The sequence below is a fragment of the Phasianus colchicus genome, chromosome 3, assembly GCF_987193195.1.
Source record: "Phasianus colchicus chromosome 3, bPhaCol1.hap1.1, whole genome shotgun sequence".
Taxonomy (NCBI): Eukaryota; Metazoa; Chordata; class Aves; order Galliformes; family Phasianidae; genus Phasianus; species Phasianus colchicus.
Genome location: NC_143438.1, coordinates 24,704,670 through 24,729,139, shown reverse-complemented (window position 1 = coordinate 24,729,139; position 24,470 = coordinate 24,704,670). Strand labels below are relative to the sequence as shown.

Here is a 24,470-nt window from a genome sequence, read left to right as displayed (position 1 = left end):
ATGGAAATCGCCATCACAACAACTTAAAGTATGAGCAGCGCTGCCCTCTCCTTCCCCAGTTAGTGAGAACAATGGCTTGTCAAGACCAAGAGAATTCATGGCACAGTAAGTGGTGGCATGACAGGTTCATAAGAAGATGTTATAAAATGCCAACTAATTCCTCCCTTGAATTTGTTTGTAATTCACTCCTATGTTTCTAGAAATGCTCACAATGCTTTCTGTAGATGATGAAAAAATCTAAAATTTAAATATTATCAAACTATACAGCTAGCTGCGTGTTGGTAAAGCACATCTATTGACTGTGAAATAAAAGTTCAGGACTTTGGAGAAATACAAGAAGATTTTCCTTTGCTGATGCAGTAACAGTTTTTGAAGACACTGTAAAAGCTGAAAGGAATTTCTTACCAGGATGGCAAAACAGAGTAGCCCTGTAGCCTACTAGCCATCCTCTTGCCACCGCTAGCAATTGTCCAGAGGGCTTCTACTAACCTTGCCAGGGTTGTTCAAAGCTGGGACCTTTAATTTGGTTAACTCTAACAACCACTCCTGAAAACAATGCATCTAATCCTTTATTAGTTTTATTTTTGCTTAACTTAGCATAATTGTTTGGTGCATACGTAACAAGATAGTTGTAGCAATTACTTTTCCTACACAGAAGAAACCTTCGGTTTTCCCTTCTCTCCTTGATACGATTTTAAGCGTAACACTAAGAACCACAAACTATGACATGGAAGATTTCAGGTACGGGGTGAAACGCATGTTTTTACAGTAATCCAAGACCTGCAGGATTTGGCATTTTATATGAAACCCAAAACACAAAGAAGGAGGAGGCTGAAGAATACCTTGACTACAACAAATGAGACAGAGTAAATAGTTCAGTAACTTTGTGAAATAGAAAGATTTTTGTGCTTTTACAGAAGAAATAATGGTAAAACTATAGTGTAATTTTTTATTCAACCAGTGGCTTTCATCCAATGTATGTGAATACAAAATTTCAACACATAAATAATTTTATTAATGTTGAAAACAACTCTCATTTAAAACACCAAGAGTGTATTAGCACAAAAGACGTAATCCACTTTCAAAATCGATTTTACTAGGAAATTGTACTTATAGTACATCCATTTAATAAAACAGTAGGAAAGATAAAAGACAGTATTGTTCAAGTAGCCCTTTCTGAAGAAAATGTATTTAGAATTTAAATATACAAATTTAAGTGACTAAGCAGATAGAGTTTTGCTAATATTATTATAAAATTAATAGGAAAAAAAGTTAAAAAGTATTCTTAAGAAAATTTTAAAACTTTTTTTCTGTTTTATTTTTTTCCTCAATCTTTCCAGGTGTTGTATGTAAGGTAAACAAAGTTTGTAAGTCACCTATTACTGAGCTTGAGTTTCTCTAAGCACTTGTTTCAAATTATTACAGGAATTTGCATATCTTCAGAGGAAAAACTAAACAAAAAATGAATTAATGCCTTTTATTGCCCAAATCAAAACAGGCACTTCTGAAAGCTGTGCTTTAATCTAGTAGTTATCTACTTCTACATGTAAACATTCTATTTTCCTTGATTGACAGGAGAAAGAGATTGCTTCGTGGTGGTGGAGAAGCTAATTCACCAAGTTGCATCTTAAAAGGTATTTGTGTACTTTCTTTATTGATTCCTTTCTTCCACTTTCTTTAACTATAATTATGCGCCCCAAACGATAGCTGGCAGTCTTACTTAGCTAAAGCCTACAGTGAACCAAATTTATGTTGACCTTGTAGCAATGCTAATACCACGGTCACACAATCATAATAATGTATGCACATCCACAGCTTTACAAATTTTGTTTGAAAAGATTTTTTTTTTTTTTAATAACCACCTTATATATTTGAACCTAAGCCATATCTTTATAATCTAATTTTCAGTTACAGTAATGCTGAAGTCTTCTCTTTGGTTCCAAAAGCACACCACTTCATACATCTCTTCATACCTATCCTTTTACATTAAACATCAAAAAGTGAAAATTATTTCGATCTTTCACTGGCCAAGCTTCCTTATCTTTATGTTTTTTTCTTAACAGCTTTTGAATATAATCAGTAACTGGGTCATTTAATACACAATATTGGACCAGAATATTTAATATAAATCTGAAGAAAGGGATATAATTGGGATATTTAGAACTATACAAATGAAAAATAAAATAACATTACTAATTCTTCTTTACCTATGTCTGTGGGAATATCTCCTGAGAGTGAGATGAAAAACCCTTTAATCATCTTCAGATCAAGATAAATAGCAATAGGGCTACAAATAGTTGGTACCTCTAGAAGTTACGTTTTCATCACAATAAAAAGTCACATCTGTGTTTATACGCTCCAATAACTGAGCTAATACCAAGGGCACTTTTTCAGAGAATTACTGATTTGATAAATTGCTTTAAGATCCTAAGTATTAAATACTCTTTTTTTTTTTTTTTTTTTTGCCATATTATTAAATGTTATTGACTTTGGGAATCCCCAATAGATGAATTATCGTTGTACTAGGAAGTTAAAAATTCGAAAGAACAGTCCAGAATTAGCTAAAAAAAATAAATCACAATATATCTTTCTCTAAGGTCAGCCAAGAGGTTCATTTAAATAGACTACTCCCTTAAACTTGCTTTACACATCACTGCAGGCTCATTAACTTGCTATTAAACTGATTAGCAAAGATACATGAGAGACTCAAAGGGACCTTTTGGAACTTCCTGACCAACATGCCAATGATTTATATACCTACTTATAAATGATATGAACTCACATATATATAAGTAGGACAACATATAGGTTCAGCAACACTACCAGACTACCAGTAAATTTATAAAATATCTTGTTATAAATACCATGTAAATCATAAAAAGGCAACAAAAAGCACAAAACCACGACATAATAATATTGCATGAGATGAGGAATAACTAAAGACAAATCAAGCAAAAAAAATGCAACTAAGCCACAGCTGAAAGTATGGTCAACACAGATATGTATTAGAAACCAAGATCCATTAAGTAAATGAAAAAAATTTCATGTTCAACCGTATGGTTTAAACACATTTGGAGATGAGTGATTATTTGGAAAGAATACAGTACAGAAGTACAGAAGTTCTTTTTTTTTTTTTCCTGTTTATTGCAACAATGTAATATGTTTTTTTGATTCAACATAAATGTGAATGAAATATACTGAGACTACATGCACCTTTCTATACAGTACATATGTGCAGTGTTATACAGTTCATGCTTTTTAAATGTAGTGGGTAAAACTGTGATCTTTACAATTTATATCTTTTCAGCAAACAATAGTTAGATCCTTGACATCTTAATGTCAACCAAAATAAGCATGAGGCTGATTGTCAGCATAAAAAAAAATATTTTCCCTGTAATTATTTAAAGCTTTATTTTTTTTCATCATGTGCTTTCTAAAAGTGTATCATTTTTACTTTCAATTAAATACAGTATATACAGTTTAAAAAACTGGGGCGCAGTCATAGAACGGACCTGTTTAAATTGAGGTGTTTCTAATTTAGTTAGCTTATTCCTCAAGAAGTATAATCTGTGTTTCCATTTGTTATTGCTTTTGTTTGCCAAAACGAAAAGGAGTTTAAATTGCTCTATCTGAAACAGGCAACCAGCCATCACGTGTAGCTGTTGTAGCCAAGGAGCAAGGGTTGTATGAATCTACCAAATGCTGCTTTACCTCACCTTCTCCAAAAGGAATCAACAGGATTAATCTTGCTAGCACATCTTATTTTTGCATGTTGGTTTTTATTTTTCCCTGGTAATAAATCAAATATAAGAATGCTAAAATAGAAATTTGTGGAAGAGTTCATAATTAACTGTAACTCAGGGAAGGAAAGCTGAGTCACAATCAGCTAAACATTTTCATTAATAACAAGTGAAAACATTTTTTCTACCATCTGCAGAATCTGTTCTAATTTTCACTGTGTTCTCTTTTATTTATATTTGTTAGAAAAGTGTTAGCATTTAATTATTCTAAAATAAAAGGCTCCCATTAACAGGAGCTATTGTAGAAAATAGTAACACAGGGCAGGGCTGAAAAAAACAACTAAATCAGTTGTGGTGCATTCAGATTACATGGAATTCTTTTCATTTACATATCTACATGAAACATGACTCCTCAAGTCTCTGGAAATTGTCAGAGGTTGCAGATTCCTCATTCCTGTAGGCCCTGATGAAAATTCTTATTTCTATCAGAATGTTTCACTTCTACATAACATTCATATAAAATCATGGAATGGTTTCAGTTGGAAGGGACCTTTAAGACCATCTAGTTCCAACCCCCCTGCTATAGGCAGAGACATCTCCCTCTAGACCAGGTTGTTCAAAGCCCCATCCAGCTTGGCCTTGAACACCTCCAGGGAGGGGACATCCACATCCTCACTGGACAAGCTGTTCCAGTGTCTCACCACCCTCACAGTAAAGAATTTCTTCCAAATATCTAGTCCATATCTACCCTCTTCCAGTTTAAAGCCATTTCCCCATGTCCTGTTGCTGTCTCCCCTTACAAGAAGTCCCCCCCAGCTTTCCTGTAGGCCCCCTTCAGGTACTGGAAGGACACTATAAAGTTCCCAGAGCCTTCTCTTCTCCAGACTGAAGAGCCCCAGCTCTCTGAGCCCATACTCATAGGGGAGGTGCTCCAGCCCGCTGATCCTTTGGACCTGCTCCAAAAGCTTCTTGCTTTGGGGGCTCCAGAACTGGACACAGTATTCTAGGTGGGGTCTCACAAGAGCAGAGTAAAGGGGCAGAACCACCTCCCTTGACCTGCTGGTCACACTTCTCTTGATGCAACCCACTATGTAGTTGGCTTTCTGGGCTGCACGCGCATACTGCCGGCTCACATTGAGTCTTTCATCAACCAACATCCCCAAATCCTTCTCCTCAGGGCTGTTGAGAAGACCAATATCCATTGGTCTACCTCAGTTACTTTATTCATGTTCTTCCAGCAAAAAACCCTACAGTGACTATAGAAGTGTTTCTGAAAGAGAAACCTTTCAATATTTCCAGAAGTATTTAATGGGCATTAACGCCACTTCATTTCATAGCAGCTAGGCACCACACTTCTCTCACAGCTTCAGCCTAGGAGCTGAAGAAAAAGGAAGAAAACATTCAAGGTGTTAAAGGCAATGTTGAAAAGCAAGGAGCTACTAGAATAGAAAGCTGGTTTGCAGGTTTAAGTACCCTTCCAAAACCAGTCTTGAGATAACTGGAAATTGAAACTCTAAGCTCCTCAAAGAAGGAACAACAAGGAAGAATATGCGCATGTTGGAGGGAAGAAATAATATCATAACTTTCACCTTGGCAGGCATGTGCTTCACGGTACTTGAAGCAGGCAGTGAATGCTTCACTACTATTCAGATAAATTGAGCTGCTAAAAACATTTTCTGCCCATATTTTTTTCCTCACAGCTAAGTGCCTACTCAAAATGATTCACACCTTCGTCTTGCTGGATTTCTGGACAGGTCATTTAGACTTGATAGGCTCAGTTCCCCATCTGTAAAACTGAGATAGTGATACTTCTCCACCCAAGAGGAGCACACTGAGGACAAATGCACGAGGAACATTTAGAGGCTGTGGTGACACAGCCCACATGAAATCTTAAAGCAGGAACTTTGTGCTCTCTCTGGAACTAACAAACAAAACCAGCTTTTGTGTAGACAGGATGCAGAATGAACATGGGCTTGAAAGGCTCAAGGCAGTATGTTTACTACTGAAACACACATTTGCTATTATTTTCTCTGTACTTCCTTCAGGCTACAGTGGCACTACTAAAATAATTATCCTCCTGCCACCTCAACTCAAGAAACCTGACAGGAAGTGGGAGAAATTTTTATTTTCCCTTCTGCCCACCACCAAGTTAAATATTTCTTATTCCTGAGGCTGCAAACTTACCCTTCGTTCCCCAGAAAAAACAGAGGTAAGGAATTTAACTGCAGTAGCAGTCACATTACCATGCTTGCCAAAAAAGGAGAACTGATGAAGATGCATAAATTCCAGCATGTTTTTACAGAGGCACAAGACGAGAGGTGCAGCTATGAGCATTGCTTTTGAAAGGAGCTTTCCAAAGTATTACCATCAGAATTTCATTTTCAAAGCCAGTGCTAGCAATCTGTATTCCAAAATGCACAAACACAGTCAGTGCAAGCAACAGCCTGCTGGGCTTAAAAGTAAAACAACACAAACAAGAAAAACCCCACAAAACACACAAGTGGGCCCTCCTGAGCTACCAGGTTTGATTCCATTCCTCTAAGTCATCTCACCATGCACTCCTTTCACAGATGTCCAGCACTCCCGATACTAAACATCTCCCTTAGCTGCATCTAGCTGTATTCAGGCTGGTTCCTACCACAGATAGTACCTAAACTGCTTGGCAGTAGCAACTTGAGGGCATTCAGCACATTCATTCTTTCTGTTGGAATTCAGGAAAATTTAACAAGATATTGTGCAATGGAAGGAATGTAAACTGTAGCCTATTATCTCTCTTTAAATGACCTATAGCATAATGTATAGTCTACAGACAGCATGAAAGCTGCCACTGAAACAAACCACTGAAGTGTACTGCTGATGTTCATTAAGTGTTTGCCACATTACTCAGAACAAAAAAGCAGAATGTTCCCTAGAGCTTGGGCAGAGACAACATAACAAGACTCTAGTAAGTATGTTGAATCTGAAGTAGTGGTTACACTTCATTAGATCTGCCAGTAATTCTGTCACTCTGCAGGAGACTCCATCAGAGCATGTGTAGCCCAGCATCTCAGTGCTATTAATCCTGCCTAACAAGTGTGAGGTGATAGGTGATGTAACTAAGAAACAAAATCAAATACAGTACTCTTCATTTAATAAACACAGTGGAGTTTGTTCAGATACCCTCAAGGAAGGAATCTGGAGTCAACTGGTGGATGGCAATTTTATCAACCTGGGCCTGACCCACCAGGTTAAGTAATTTCTGCAGAAGCATGTATGATGGTGTGTACTCTGACAATGCTACGACAAAGATAAAGAACTTTTCTCACATATTATAGAGGAAAAATAATAATGAAAATACAGGCACTGTAACATGAAAAGATCTTAAGATTTTTTTTTTTTAACTTGTAGCATTAAATTAATTACCAATTGATGTTAGCAATCAAAAAGAATGAAATCACTACATGAAAAAAATCAAAGAAAGCCATCTATCTTTTGTTTTGCATTTTAATTAGGGTGATTTAGGTGAAAGGAATCTCCAGCTGTTTCTGACCAGTACTGTTTGAGAGCATTTTTGAAAAAATAAACTTAAATTTCATTAGAGAAAAAAGCCTGGACAATCTCAGAAAGGATGGTTTTTATACTATCAAGAAAAGAAATAGACTTTACCACTACCTGCTTCCCATTTATCTAACATACATCACATATAATGTTATCAAATTTTGGAAAAAAAGCTTCGGAAGAGACTACAGTTCATCTCTCCAGCATGTTTTTTCACTTTCCTATCAAAACTATAAGAGAATTAACCACCACCATTATTTTCCTTGTAGAAGATACACAGGAATTGAATAACAGCTTCTAAGAGCATTCAGTGAATGCTGACTTCTACATCCACAGCCCTACATGAGACATGATGGGGGTAGAGTACAGCTGATGGTAGAATTCTGCCCCCCAAAAAGTCACAGCTGTGTATGGAGTACATCTCCTGCACAGGCATTCATGGCTAAGCAAGAACAAAATAAGCAGGAACTCCATCAGGAAACCATGCCCCCTCTAGTACATAGACAGCATAATATCAAATAAAGCTATTTCTATATTACATATGTCCAGAAGGCTTGGAAGTGTTTTGTTATTGTGAGGAAGACAGTAATTAAAAAAAAAGTTACTGATGGAGCTACCGACACACATCACAGAATTGTGCTTGTAAGGTCTACATAGAACTTGAACAAAGATAGGAAAGATTCAAACCTGTGACCAGTTCTCTGATTTCCAAATCTGTAGTCTTGCGAAGTAACCGTACTAAAGCTGGAATACCACCACAGTTTTTCAGAGCTATTTTGTTGTCATCATTTGCCTTCCCATACACCAAATTTCTCAAAGCTCCACAGGCACTACGGTGGACTTCAGTCATCCGATGGTCCAATAGGTCCACCAGTAATTGTATTCCGCCTTGTCTTCTTATCTGAAACAGGCCAAAATGAGAACCATAACATTAGGAAATAAAAACCAGTGGTATATGTGTTACCTAGTTTAATTAAGCTCTGGCTTATGCAGGGTATACTCCAGTAAAGGTATGCTGGCAGCCTCACAAAGCTGCTACATTACATCCATTTGAATTCTTGTATTACTTTTTTTGTGGAAACATAACCATAGAGTGACAAACCTCAATCTCTGTAAAAGCAATCAGAAGTTAGCCAAAAAGTGTTGCCTTTGCAAGATTTCCCAAGGTTCAGCAAGTTTGGCTTGTCATGGGTTTCTCCTGCACTGGAGAAACATCACCTGTTTCAGACTGTAATGCATCATAAGTTAGAGAGCATAAGCACTGTAGGAAAAGAGCATGAGATTACTGCACATGAAAAAAATACACCAAAAACTTTACTCAATAAAGTTAGTAGGAGCCCTTCCTTCTGCAGTTAACTCAAAATACGAGCAACTACTACAGCACCTGTGACAATGTTTTAACATCAAAATTGGAAAAAAAAAAGTCTTGCAAATGAAATTAAAAGGCAAAGAGGAGGAAGTCTGCAGAAACATAAAGAAAGGTACGATGGACATATCAAGGGAAATTCGTTCTATTAATTTAGAGGTGCATCCTGAAGTGATTTAAGACAAAAAGTCTTATTCATTCCTAAGCTGGCCTACATAGTAAGTTTTGAACATACCATCTTATATAAACTATCATTCTGTTATTAAGAGAAACAAAAATAACTAAGTTAAATCATCAAGGATGTCAAGAATATCAAGAACAGTTTATTTAAGAATATTTTGCAACAAATCCAGCTTAAGGGTACTCTGGCATTACTTCTCTAAAAATAGTAAATATACTTGTGTCTAATTATGAGACACAAGACTGATGCACAACTAACATGCAAGGAGTACAATACTTTAATTTCAAGTAGGCTATATAGACATCTCTGTCAAAAATTTTCTAAGTGTGCTGCTGGTGAAAACTCAAAGCAAGCCAGGAACTTACCTGGCCATTTTACCCCTCTAGTAATATTTTGACTGGGACGTTAGAAAGGAGGCAGCTAAAGGGTACTTCCAAAACTGCAGGAAAAGGGGAGATTTTTAAAATCACAGCTGTACTCATCAAGTCTAACCTTCTGAGAAGTGTGCTGGTCACTTCGAAGGCTATAGCAGCCAGCCCCACATGGGAATGCAGAGCTGTGAGCAGACATTGGTACAGTCAAGAAGAGCCTATGCTTCTACTGCTCAGAGAAATGCTGACATCCTTCAGTTCATTAACCAGAAAAAAGATATCAAAGAGAAAATGTGCTGCAGATCAAAACTTTACCAATGTGAACAGGATGACTTGCAACTACATTTGTCGTGTTCCAAGCCAGGAATAATTAACCAGATTTATCTGGGAGGAGTTAGGAGGAGGTAATGGTGGGAGGAGTGGAGTGTTGTTTGCTTGGTTTCTTTTCTTTTTTTTTTTTTCTTCCAATCTACCACCATTTAATCCTTGGTCTGAAATACATTTAATTCCCATCCTTTACCAGATTTTCAACATCAAGTATAACGCATGAAAAGCCACCTACACGACAAAAGAGATGACATTTACTGAAAGAGACTAGAAACAAAAATTTATGCTTCAGTTCTGCAAAAGGTGAACCAATCACGGAGCTTCACACTTCTACCACAGAAATGAGACAAGATCTGATAGAAAACAGAATGCAGTTAAAAAATACACAAGTTGTTCTGGAATGATGAGTAATATCAGGAGTGACAAAATACAAACATGCCCACCTACCTCGGTGTTTTAGTTTCTTTTTTAAAAACACAAGAGCTTGACTGAATATTTTAATTGCTTCAATGGCAAAAATAAAAAAAAAATATGAATGATGAGAGGAATGAGAAAAAATACAAACTACACAGCAAAAATCCGTGTGTGTGCTGCAAAGCATTCAAAGCAAAAAAGGGCTCTGCCAGTGCTCCAAGGCAAGCTGTACCTGTGCAGTTTTTCCCACACACCAGAGCCTGGCCTTGCCCTGCTCCCATGGTGCATGCCTTGTTTCATACACTCTCCAGATAACATCTGTACAAGCTCCCCATTTTTCATTTTCTAGCGACCAGTCAAGTGACATCTCAAGCTCCTTCAGAATTACTGCTGTGGTGCTCTCAGGTGACACGTTTTCCCATCCTCTGCTCCTTTCTGGGTGAAAATGTCTGCTTTTGCCATAGTTAAGAGGTATTTTTGAGCTGTACCGTCTCTTGTCACTTGTGGTAACTCACAGCTCAGTAGCATTAGCTCCCAAAAATATGAAGTTGTCAATAGAATGAAGTCATTCAAAGATACTTTCTTAAAAGCAAGGACATTAAGTATTTATCTAAAATATATTTCCATCAAGAAAAAATAAGGGCAATACAACTAAAATGAAACTGGTATTATGTAACACTACACCTAACCTGACAAATTTTCTTTCTGCTGAAGAAAGAACCTATTGGCACATTGGAAAGACAAACATTACTTTGGCAACTTCCTTTGAATTTCCAAACTCAACTCCTTGGTGTTACAGCTGGAAAGATTATTGTGATGAAAACGGGAAAAGAAACAAACAGGGAAGGAATGGTCACCTGCACCCAAAGATCTAGGTTTGTAGGAAAGACTCCACAGATGAGGGACCTCCAGAAAGAGATCCTTCCTCAGTGGCAGTCAGCCCTTAAATGGGGTCTAAGAGGTGCAGCCAGGCTCCAGCCCTTCCGGTCACACAGCTGAATTGCCTCCACCTGTGCTCCCAGGGCTGACTCAGTCCCTGCCTCAGGTGATCAATCAGTGGTTCAGGCCTGACTCAACAGTTCCCATACACTTGGTAAAGTAGCTACTGTTGCAGGTACAGCAATGCAGCTGATTCTTCAGAACTAGGACCTTAGTTATCAATGTTTTTCTCCACCTGGGCTATTGCGTTATTTTGTTTTTCCTTTTCCAATAGCATTTCCCTAGAAGTCTCACCATGTCTTTGTATTTCCATCACTTATTACATAGCTAATTAATGCTTTATTCTTCAGCAGGTTGAACTATGCCTCACAGAATTGTGAGATGGTGATGACTGTTAACAGAACCTATTCACATTTGCAGAAACTTAGGCAAAGAAAATGAAATTTCTTTGTTCTTTATGGAGTTACAGCAGCCTGGAGAAGAATTCTGACCTACTAAGTTTCTTGGGGCAGATTCCGAATGGAGAGAAGTTGCCATGACTCAAATGAGCTCAACAGAGCTACTGCCAAATGTCTTTGCCAAGAATACTCAAATGGGTGGATAAGCAGCAATTACATCAGTGGGGCATCAAATCCCATCCCCCTAAAGGACTTTTGATACATTCTTTTGTCTCTCTCCTGTCTTTCTGTGGAGAGAATCATTCTTAATGTAGTACCTATTGACACATTAGTAGCTACTGTGGTGCTGTATCTAGGAGAAAAATAAAACAATACAGTGACTGTCCGCTTGCCTACTGTGACCAAATAATCAGCGTACTACCAAGTTATCACAGAATACAGGAGAAAAAACTGTTCTCACACAGCTCAATTCCAGAGTAGTCAGTAGTGAAGTCAAAAGAATTACTCTCATGTTCTGCAGCACAACTGAGTTCAGCCATTCACATCATAAAGTTCATTCTTCCTTGAATATATTGTTCCCTTTTCACTCTGTCGAGGTGATCAGACAAGAAGTAATAAAAATGCTAGGTGAATCTCTGTTACAGTATTTCTCAAATGCCTCTTCTAATCCAAGTATACCTCATTTCTGAACGCAGTTCCCTATTTTTCCCCTTACAAATATTTTCTGTATTTCTTCAGAAGATGGTAGTAGGCAGTTGTTAATAAATACAACGGGTTGCACTCTTTGCCCATGGCATGACAGAGTGTACGACAGTTCCTAGCAGAGACCAGAAATGTCATCATCCACAAGTCTGAATTGATTCTGCTTTCCTAATAACCACTCAGTGTAAATCCACACTGACCAAAACAAAATTGGATAGAGTGGAGATGCCACAAATTTTTTCATGAATTTTTTTTCCATGTAATAAGGTACAAAGCAGTTTTCCTCTAATGAATCCTGTTTATTATTTTTTTCTTCCAGGAAGATTTTAAACTTTGCTTTTAAAGCTGAGCCTCCAATAATGTTAATGTTTGCTGATCAGAAGCACTTGATCAGCTCAAGTCAGGTCACGCTGTGCCAGTACTCACACATGCAAATTAAAGAAAAGATGCCAGACTTTCTGATTCACAGGTAGATCTGTCTAATTAATGTCAGTGTGATACATCAGAGTCTTCTTCTCTGGCCTCATAAAGAGTTTGTTTTTCCAGCACATCTGAGAACATATTTGTATCCACACTATGCAGACATAAGATGAATATGGACTTGAGATGTGGTTGCCCTGGAGGCTTTCAAGCTGAGGCTGGATCAGGCCCTGGGCAACCTGATCTAGCTGTGGTGCCCCTGTTCATTGCAGGGCAATTGGACCAGAAGGCTTCAGAGGTCCCTTCCAACTCTAAGGATTCTATGATTGCATGATTCTATGTGTTCAGACATTTGCTGGAGGTAGTGAAGTTACCTATGTTCCTAAGTAGGAAAATCTGGATGTCTCATGCAAAGAGTTTTTGAGAAATGTAATTTATAAGTTTCAAGCCTGACTATTAATCAGTGGATATTGCTTCAGAGCTCAAGAAGCCACAAACAGTTCAGAGTGTTGTTTACCACAACAAATTTTCCATGACAGTGGACTGTTAGATATTTAATCTACCAGGAGATACATGTGACCAGCCTGAAGCATATGCACTAGTAAAAACAAGTCAATGACACATTGATAATATGTCTGAATCAATACAGACTCCCTTGAGGACTGCATGATTTTAGCATATGAATTACTTCACAGCTTGCTTTCCTAATTTGATATAAGATTATATTTTCAGCCTTGTACCACATTCATTGAAGGACACAAACAAGAAAAATCTTCAGTTGGCTCCTTAACCTAATCTAAAGGAGAAGTGTCCATCTTATGCAATGCCATAACTTATCCTGCTCCATTTACAAGCAGCAAATGGAGTTCAGTCCTGATAACTTCAAATACCATTAATACCAATTCCTTAGTCAGGAGGAGGTAGCTCATGTGGCATTCAAGTAGTCCTCTTACAAAGATATACTAGAGTCAGTGGATCAAACAAAGAGCTACATTCAAAAAATATCCAGAGATGTCCCCCTAGCTATGTTAGCTCCCTTTGGGAAAGATGACTGGATCTATAGCTTACAGCGTCATCTTCCTGCTCTTCTTTACACTGGTTAAATATTGCCTTTATTCTTTTCAAGTCTACTCTGGGTCAAAGAATATTTTCTGAATAACTATAACTGACAGAAGGACAATTTATGAACACCTAAGGGAAAAGGAAAAAAAAAAGTATTGTAGGATATTTGCAGCCTTCTTAATTTCCTAGTTATTTTTCGTGATAAATATATGCCAAATCTTGTACAAATCATATCACAACTTGAAAATGAATTATTGTCAAGTATAAGAAGTAACAGCATAACAGTCCATGACCTTAATTGACAAAACATGCTACCTGTCACTGATTCAGCACAGAATCCATGCTATTTCTCCAGGCTCACTATTTGAAGTCTAACAATTGAATGCGAAAGCTCTACTGGCTTGCTTCCCTGGGGAAAGAGAAGGTCTGCCCTAAAAGTGAAGATAACCAAGACTGTCAGCTTGAGCAGGATGTGTGTTTTTATAGGTGAATCATCTTTCCTCATATCAAGGCATCAGAACACCAGCCCTTGAATCTGGCTGTTGATTACGGCACTGCAACAGCAGAAGCAAAGCCAAAACAAATAGGAGTTAGGTGTTTTCAGTATTACTATTGTTTTGAACTCCAATGAATGCTGAAATAAAAATTATTCTATTCTTGTTGACAGTAAAAAAAAAAAAAAGAGAGAGAAAAAAAAGAAAAAAAAAGCTTCAAATTTTAAGGTTTAGCAAAAAAACTGTTAGATAACAAAGCATTCCAACACTGCCTAAAAATACTGTCGTGGCAGAAATCAAAACACCCTTTCTTTTCTATTTATACTCAGCAAGTGGGTATCTGAGATACTGAGATATTCTTCACATTTACCAGTAAATATAACTGGAACTGTATTTAATTCTAACTGCCATGCCTCACAAAGTAAAATGTAATGGAAAGAGAGGTGGACAATATGTGACAAAATTATAGACTAACAGGGTGATAAAGTGTGTTTGTAATATATTACAATCTCTTCTTCCCAACAAGATGTTAAGTGTTTGGCCATTAACAGCTTCACAGTCCCAATGCGAAGATGAATTCATGGCTAAATGCTTACTTTCAGCATTTTTCTTATCTCTTTATCCAAGGGAGGTGGAAGAAATTTAGCATGCCTTTTGATACATCACAGATACCAATCATCAACTTAATTGACATAACACAATGAATCATTCGCCACTTATTCAGTGACATTTCCACTATTAAGAAAGCATGTTTCAATATATCAAAATCTAAGTGTTTAAATATGCACAGTTATTTGCAATACCACTATGTGTATGCAACAACCAACATACAATCAACTGTTAGCACAAGTAACGGTATACATACAATAGATACCAAGTTAAAAATGAAGTTAATTTGAAGACTGGTCCTTGAAATTTTTAGTAATAACTTGTTTAATCCATACTTAGATGCTGGAAAAGGCCTTCTAGCTAGCAAAATAACTGCTTATGATTTCACACACAAATGGATTGCCAACAATTCTGTTCCATGGGTGAGAGAAAGCAGAATCAAATGCCAAGAGCATTTTAAAACACGGACTGGCAGCACAGTGTTTGGGACATTCCTCAGCTACAAGCAGTTAAGGAAATTGGTGCTTCCTTTCAGACCAATCCAAAAAGCCAATGCTTACACAACAACTTGACCACACTCATAAAAATATTACATACCTAGAATTTCCCACTCCGTTAGCTATTTCCATTATATATCTTTGCCTTTTTTTATACTATTAAAACAACTTTCATAAAAGCAGAAAAAACACTTAAGCGTGTGGTTTTGGAAGGCAGGCAGCCTCTTTGCTAATTAGTGTCAGGACTCCTCAGAAGGCTGATTCATAAAAATTAATGGGTTTGAATGAGAGAAAAATCTCCAAAGCAGGATAAGGGAATAATATTTAGGACAATAATACTCTTATGAGAGACATACCGGTTTAAACTTTGATTTCTCTCCATTATTTTTTCTGAAAAGACTATGGAACAGTAGGTAGACAATACAAAATCCTTACATTGCAAACACACGTGAGATTTATTACAGACCAATTTACCTGTAACATCATAGAACAATTTAGTCTCATTAGCAAAGTAATTTGCTACAAGTTTAAAAAAGTGCTGAGCAATTTCATCCTAAAATAAAGTGGAATGTTATGCAAATTGCTGCATTAGCTCAGAAGTCTAATTTGTTTAAGGAACCTAAATCAGGGTTTGGATCTCAGTCCCATTTAAGAACAGTTTTGTAGAACTGCCATTTAGGACTTGTTTGATCAAATACCGAGGTGACATAAAGCTGTGAACAGGCATAACTTAAATAAATTCAACTACTAGTACATATATGGTGTACTGCTTTAAGTCAAATAGGAATTGTTCTCTGCATGCTAAACTGCAGCACATTGAAAAGGAAAGGAATTTCTTTTCTGTGCCTGAAGAAATCATGTAGTTATTTGGAGGAATGGTTATGTGATGCATGAGGACTCAAAGCACAGGGTCAATATTCAGAAGCTTTCCATTTGGGAATGGATACTCCACACTGGTTACTCTGAATGTAATGCCTACTATTTATTTCCATAGAAACTACAACAAAGAGCACAAGAACACTATTTGATAAAGCAAATTCTCAGCTACAAAACACTATTTTTCAATACGTCAACCACTACTAGCTGGGCATTTTCGCCACCTGAAAACAAGAGCCTGCATGCTGCACTCGTAAAAATCTGCACCCGTGGAGGTGACCACTGTCACTCTCATCACTGCTGAAATGCACCACCCACCGCCTCACTGTGCTCACATCCACTAATGGTCTTCATGAATGTTCAGCAAGCATCAATGAATGTCAGTTTTTTTCCGCATGGAGGAATTCAATGACACACCTTTGCTCCAACTGCACTCCCATGTCAGACGCCATTCTGTCAGACTGCCCTTCTGCTGCCATCTGTCACATGGCAACAAAATGGAATGGAATACTAGCAGGAAGGTTCAACCTCTACTGCCATACCAGCCCTCATATTTCTGTTACCAAGTATGCATTTGTTTATCCCTGTGTCCTTTCAGTGACATCTTCAAATTCTGTAATCAATGCGTGGGGTTAACAAAGACTGAAAAACATGTTCCAACAGAAGGAGACTCAAAATCTTGTTCTAAAATTGCCCTGAGATGGTATGAATAAACATGTTGCTCAGTCAGTAAGCCTTAATGTATTCCGTGCTGTGATGCAGTTTGTTTTTCACCCTCAGCAGGAAGGCTGTGCCTATTATAAATCACAGCTTTAGCAAGATTTAATTTTTACAACTAAGAAAAATCTATGGCAAGGCACAAGTTAAGTATAGTAATATAGTTTACCCTGCTACTCATAAAACCAAATAATTTGTACGCCTACACAAGCATCCTATTCTAAAACTGAACATCAAGCATTAATGGGATCATTCAAATAACACTCCAAACTGCAAGCACGGAGCTGACCTAATGTGCTTATCTGAATGCAAAAGTATAATGAATATGATTTTCAAGTCCTCTCTCAAAACTGGCATCTCCTAAAAAAAAACAGATCCATAGTTACTTGCATTAAACAAGTTTCTCAGCTTCTGAGTCACTGGGGATGTGAATTCAAACACATATTAGAAATAATACGTACAAGCCAATGCCTCCAGAAGGTACTGTACTTAATTGCTTTATATTTGTGGTCTATCCTTTTCAAAACAGTCAAAAAGGCACAGTATAAAAGAAGGTCCATCAGTGTGCATTCCACAGATAATACAACAGCAGTATCAATTTAGGATGCAGAAGTCATAGGCATTACTCAAGCAGTGATCTAACACTGTCTGAAGTTAAATGAAAAGAATGAGGATTAATGCCAAGGGTTTGGATCATTTACTCTCTCGTATTAGAAAGGAATTAAGAATCTTTTTGAGTATGAATGATGACATTTATTTTTGGGGAGAAAATTTCTTCATATACACTTCACTTAAGAACATCCTATCATTCTTATTATCAAATTCCTAGTGAAGATAAACAAGATAACTCACACTTTTCTTTACATAAAAATAATAAATTCTTTAGACAAAAGCAGTAGGTCAGTAGTCCAAATATTCCAAAAAATAGCATCAGTATAATGTCAGATGAAAATTGATGAAGTGGCAATTAACTACATTCAGTTAAGCATATTACTTGTGGGATTTATTCAGTGCAAACACAAATATGATCAAAGAACAGTGGTCACAAATAAGATGTCAGATAATATCTCTGTGTTTGTGTGTATGTGATTTAAGCCCAAACAATGTTATCTGACATTTCAAATTTAATTGGAAAGTTGAAAAGATACTTCTTTGACTCATGCTGTAGCCATCCCAGACAGTTTGCATCATAGAATAAACAACAAATCCTTTCTTCTCAGATTAAAAATGTATTTACAATTTATTCAACCAGGTATCATACTGCCACCTGACGACCTCTGCTCCCAAGACTTTATTGCAATCTAAACAAGAAGCATTATCTTCTTTGAAGTGATTCTTCAAAAAGTCTCTTGGTCACATGAAAATTTTCTGTCAGATAAAGTGGGAGGCAGCTACTGTCTCAAGCTAATTAACTCATTCTCACAAGATGTCTCCTTAGTATGTACTCCTGATGTGTAGGAACTTGGACAAGTAAAATTGCCTTATTGTCTAAGGACACAAAGAAAAGCTGCACTACATACTCTTCCATTTCCCAGTTAACATGACTATTTTAAGCAGAAGAAAAGTCAACACAAGCACATGTCTGCTTCATGTATTATGGATTTTATAATACCCACAGTTCAATATGCAATGTTTTATATACATATATATATACACACACACACACACATACATACACGCACACACACATTTTTTTCTTTTGTCTTTGTCAGGTCCTCTTTTCCTTCTCTGACCACAACTTTCTTCTAACGCCCTGTTCACATGATGTTGGACATTTCTTTCACTTATGGAAAGAAGTGTCTTTGCTGTGATGGCAACAAATTCGTGAACTGTAGCAATTTTTCAGTTGGTCTTGGAGGCTTGGATATAAGAATAGCAAAGTAGTAGCTTCAAAACAAAAAACAACTCCAAACCTGTAATACTTTTGATGCGGCATACATATTACAACCCTTTCTTTAGAGCCTTAACCACATACCAGTGATATGCCCAGGGATGTGCCCAGATCAATCCATTAATGCTGGTGACACAGGTGGGCAGCATTTCCCACTGCTTTTCAACAGCTGCAGTGGCAGCTATAGCTCAGACTTAATGGTCTAATTTGGACTTACTGTGTCATTTATTGTTATGTGTGAATTATTTCTTTTTCTATGATAAATGGTCCCTAGAGTTGGTATTACAATTAATTTTTATGCAGTTGAGTATGCAGGAAAAAGTGCATTTCTTTGTGAAACTAGAAAAGTTATTATCTTCCAAATAACTTTTCAAACCATAGCTCACAGATCTAACACATTTCCTTATCTGCCTGAACCAAGGTCTGTACAAGATAACACCAATAGTAAAAATGTCAGCCTTTTATCAGTCAAGAAGTACTATTCTGAGATGAGGAGAGGGGAAGAATCTGGTCCACAATCAGTACAAAAGTACAGCAGTGCTTCAGGCTTCTGAAATGGATAATGTTTGTGTCTTATTTACAGTTCTTTCGTTTGCTTTTATTTATTAAGTGGCACAAATCAAACTTTCTCTGAGTTATATCAGTGTAAATGTATAAAAGCAGGCCTGACTCCAGTAGCACTGCTGTAAGTTTACTTCGAGATTACCTAAAGGAATCACTGGTTCCAGTGCCTTCAACAGTTATTATACAGTGGCCAGGTAGATAGGTAGACATTTTAGCTTTAGAGCCTTAGGTGTCCTCATGACTCTACAAAACTGCTTTCTGCTGCAACTACCCTCTAGCTAGGTAGCTAGGTAACAGCCATCTCTGTAACTCTAAATACATTTTGATGATCATCTGATAGCTTCTACATTAGATGTTTCATTTAGTGTAGCTTTTCTATCAGGACTACCATTCGCATTATTGAAATTGTTTTGCTGCCAACCTTTTTACAACAGGTATCTTGAGAAAGCATCAAATTACATATATTGATATTGATCTCCATTATTTTATTTCTATATATAGTCTTACCTTGGAATGATGGATGATGAGAATAGTAATAAAAAAATATGCTCTACAATAGGAAAGTAATCTCCTCCATTCATACACTGGCCTCATAAATCATAGAAGCAATTTCCAGAAGAGCTATGTATAGAAAGAAATCAGACCATACGGTACAACATCATACTGCTTTGAAAAGCTGCAGATGTATTCAGCGCCCATTCAAATTGTGGGAACACATATTACTTATGTCAAAAGACACTTTCTTTCAGCCTTTCCTTTCCTACTGCCTAGTATTTCCAAATACAAAAGACGTAGCTTTTACAAACGTTTTAATGCAACCAGGACATTTTTCCCAGTCCACTGGAGAGAGATTCATGAAACAGTGCAATGTTCTTCCTGCACCTGCTGCACACCATAGGAAGTAGCATGAAGGCATTCATCTTATGTACACAATACTGATTTTTCTCCTCTCGTCCTAATGGCATGAAAAGCATTATCACCAGATGTTCACATTTAAATTTTCTGGATAATTGAATTTATTGCCTAAAATTCTCTTATGTATGGTTGCTTATTCAGAGGCGAACTCTGACTGTGCAGTGCTGAAAAAGACAGAAACTTTTAGCCAGGCTTGGTTCCTGCTGGGCAGACAATGACAAGTGAGTGCTACACACCAAGAAGACTGGTACCAGGCCCCTAAATGCCGGCAGAAGAAAGGCCAGAGTAGCATCACAAAGATGCTCACCCCTGTTAATAGCTGGCTGTTAGCATGAACAGCAGAGCAGGACACTCCAGATAACAACAGTGAATAGCCATTATCCACATGAAATGTTGTTGATAATTCAGAAATGTTGTTGATAATTCAGAAATGTTGTTGATAATTCAGAAACTGATTGTGGCTTGTTTTGGCTCTAAATAATGTGGTTGGATACTTATGAGCATCATAGGAAAAGATACCTTAAAGAAGCATTTCTGGGAAAAATGGGCAAAACTTTGTCCATCTGGTGTTCTCTGGAGACGGAATAATAGTGCAGCGTATGGGGAGGAACAGAAGAGCAGAGTAATGCAGTGTGAGAGGTAAAAATACAGAGACGTTCTCGATATTAAGCCCATCATTTTGCAAAGTAGTAATGTCTTCAGTCACTCTGTAAATTCGTTTGATTCTGCCTCTTTGTGACATGAGAGGGAATAATGTAATTGTACAAGATGACTGAAAACAACAGGAAGACAGTGCAAAATGTATAAACTTTGCCTATCTAGCATTAACTCAGAAAAAAATAACTAGATTTTCAGTTACATGTATGAAATCATATACGCCTGTTTATTTACTTCTGAGACCATGTAACTGCACAGGATTGATGCTTAATTCCCAATTGAGGCTATTTTGCAAAAGGGATAGTTTCAAAATGTGAATGCAACAACACCAAAGCATTAATCAAGGCTCTTATAAGTGCAGAGGAGAATAAAGACAGAACTCATTGCTCTGACACCATTTTTGCAGAGCAGTATTTGGTCTACATCCTAGCTCTTCTATTTCCTGTTTTAACCAGATGTTACTCCATCAGGCTTGTTTATTTTGCACCTGTAATATTTTCCCAGTCATACCAAGTGAAATACAGCAGGTACACAGCAAATTGTTATTATCATTCAGGGAGAGTCTCCTGACAACAAAATCGTGGTTAAAAAACCACTGAGGGACCCTGGAGTGTAAAGTGTTGCTCCTTCTGTCACACAGAAAGTACAGATCGAGGACACGCAGCGCAGCACTCAGTGACATCCATTAATGTTTGGTCTAATTACATGTAAAGACAGTGCACAAAACAAAGACATGCACTCTACTGTCAGAAGTGATTAATATTATAAAATGGCAGTGCATAAATTAACTGGTAAAACAGAACAGAGAAATGCATTCAGAAATGCATTTGGAAATGCTCTTGAAAAGAAGATGATCGACTTAAGATTTAATTTCCTCATAGAAGGCGGGCTCATGCTTTTTCAAAAATGAAAAGTGAAAAGGCCCGCTGCTTTAGAGTTAACTGTGTTTCTGGAATTTACAAGCAATACAAAGCAAATTTACAAGCAAGAAGAACAGGCTGATGTATTCTGATAAATATTGTTTAGTAACTCAGGTGAACTCAGCACTGCACTTTAGATTGGGAGATAATAATAACTAGAATACATAGCAGACGGTAGACACTTCAAACAAGTGGTACAGTCACTAAAATGCTATAAACTATATCTCTTGTACACGCGTCAATAGAGGTAGGTGTGAAATACAGAAATCATTGTTATTCTCTGGGACAACGGGCCATTTAGACCTGCTTTCCTTGACAGCGGAATATATCTTACGCCACTGACTGATGGAATAAATAAAACGGAAAGGAGCCGTCTCCATTGGGCAACTTTCCAATGCCTGAAGCAGCCCCATAAGAGAAACACCCCAGAGCCCTATGACAAGGGTGCGGGAGAAGCTTCTCTCATGCCACTGCTCAGCCAGGGCACAGCTCTGCTCTCACGGGCATCTGTGCTGAAGGGAAGGATGTGACATTTTGGTACCATTGGAGTAATTCACAAAAGTACCCAGAATGAAAGCCAAGTGGGAAAACCCTCACAGAAGCTTTAAACCTAAAACTGCAGAGGTGTTCATCTCAATGGTTTGCTGCCAACAAACCACCTTGGGAATAATAATAATAAAAAAATAGAGCAGAATAAAATCATCGCTCTCATTCTACAGAAGAGCTCATGCTAATGCAGAACTAAAAACGGACCTCAGCCATGAACCTTAGTTATGTGCGTTCACTGTAAACCAAGTTATTTCAGATATACTCTGGTATACACACATTACTTCATCTGCTCATCTCTCATATTTTTCCTATCCTCATCTTTCATCTCTTGCGATGAAGGAGTTTTTTGTTTTTTTTTTTTTTTGGTGTGTGGCAGCACAACACATAAGGATAGACTAGAATTGAGACAATGGTTTGCTTGTAAAAGCTAAAATAATAAACACTCAAACTGATCAAACTGACCAAAATTTATTTAATAATTGAAGGTCAGTTATTATACTTTGCAGTTACTGTCCACGTCAGATATATATGCAGTATGCTATGTAAGTACTGTAGCACTATAAGTACTATAGCTCCTGTTAGTTGAAAGACAGCTTACACATGCCAGAGGCTTCCCTGCAAAAATAAAGTTAAAAAGATAAATAATTATAGAAAAGGCAATACCAAAGAATAAAAACTTTGAACATAGTGAAGAAATACTCATAAGGGTATATTTAAAAGCGGCTCAAATCTCTAAAGAGGAGACTCTGTGGTGCTGTTGATGGCTGCTTGTGGGCATGGCGCCTTACTGTCTTTCACTATAAAACTGTAGCCCTGAATGAAAAGGTGCCAGAGGTGGAATGTCTTGTTGAAAAAAATCTATTCAAAACATGCAAACCAAGGAAGTTTCTTAAAGACAAATCAAAGGCAAAGAAGCTCATTGCCAGAATTACTTGGAGAGTTTTTTAAAAAAAAACAAACAATAAAAGAACATTCTCTATGTGGACATTTTAATTTTAAAAACAAACTGTACTGCAAAACTTCACAGGATCTCACAAGATCTATTGATTAACTTTCTAAAAAACAGACTAAAGGTAAAGAAGAACCAGAAAGTCATCTTGAAAAATCATCAGCAACCAAGCATTATAAAGAAAACTTTTAAATTCATAGAAAGATTGCTTATGGATGCTTCACTAGGTGCTTCTTTATTTAACAACAGCAACTCACACTGGTAAAAACTAAGCAGAAAGTGTTAGTTGAAGGCATTTTTGGAAATTTACTTGCACAGGTGAAAATGACTGCCCAAAGTGATGCGAGTTATGTGCAAAGCATATTGCATGTGGTAATCCACCTGGACTTGTGCAAAGTGTTTGACACTGTCCCACATGGCATCCTGGTCACCAAATTGGAAAAAAAAATGGATTTGATGGATAAACCGTTCTCTGAATAAAGAATTGGCTGGATGGTCACAATCAGAATTGTGGTTAACTGCTCAGTGGGCAAGAGGAGACTGGTGATGAGCGGTGTTCCTCAGGGGGGCTGGAACTAGGTGATCTTAAAGGTCCCTTCCAACACAAATCATTCTATTTTCTATGATTCTATAAAAAGTATGAATGTGTCAGCACTTACATTGAGAAAACACTGAAATATCTTGACAAGTACGTAGGCAACTTTTTCAAACTTCTTCATATAGATTTTTAACATGAAAATTATGGTTATCAAAGTACTAATAAAATGTTTAGAAGCAAAGAGGGAAGTCTGCTTTCTCTAAAAGCACACTATTATTGTCTGAGTTAAAATGCACTCTCAGCAAAATGTTTTAGAGTCTTTTGTGCCTTTTCATTACTTTTCTGTATGGCCTTTGAGATACTATTTTCATTTAAATTAAACACCATGTCTTCACCATCGTGTATCCAGAGATTAAAGGAGTTTACATAGCATCTCTAATGGAAACCTGACAGTATCATCACTGGACAAGCCACATTCCAGTCTTTAATTGAAGAGATCTCAGGGGAAAAAAGGGAGGATTACTGGAAGGCAAAAACAAATTGCACATGAAAAATACCATACTGTTTTTTCCCTGGGACTCCTTAAGAAAACAGAAGGAAATTTTGCAGAAGAATACAGAAATAAACTCAAGATATCATTAAGGACATTAAAAGTACATCAGATATCTCTTCTTGATCCTTCGAATGCTGTGTGGAGTGAAGAATTCTGTCAGTGTTCTGTCAGCGTCAAGTTTAAAAGTCACATCGCATGGACCGTTCGTCCATCCCACCATAACTGTACATGCACTGTCACGTGGGACAAAGCCCTTCTAGAGAAAGGCACATAGGTACTCTCGA

General features: G+C 37.2%; 1 protein-coding gene across 14 annotated transcripts in view; it reads right to left on the bottom strand.

The window, feature by feature from the left end:
- Nucleotides 1-24,470, bottom strand: part of CTNND2 (catenin delta 2) — a 622,619-nt gene that overhangs the window by 131,205 nt on the left and 466,944 nt on the right. For all 14 annotated transcript variants that reach the window (XR_016465049.1, XM_090137091.1, XM_090137090.1 and 11 more), the window contains one exon: nucleotides 7,965-8,178. Coding sequence is in view for 13 of the 14 variants with exons in the window: in XM_090137091.1 (XP_089993217.1) it covers nucleotides 7,965-8,178 (214 nt within the window). In the remaining variant the exon portion in view is untranslated. The remainder of the gene's footprint in view (nucleotides 1-7,964; nucleotides 8,179-24,470) is intronic.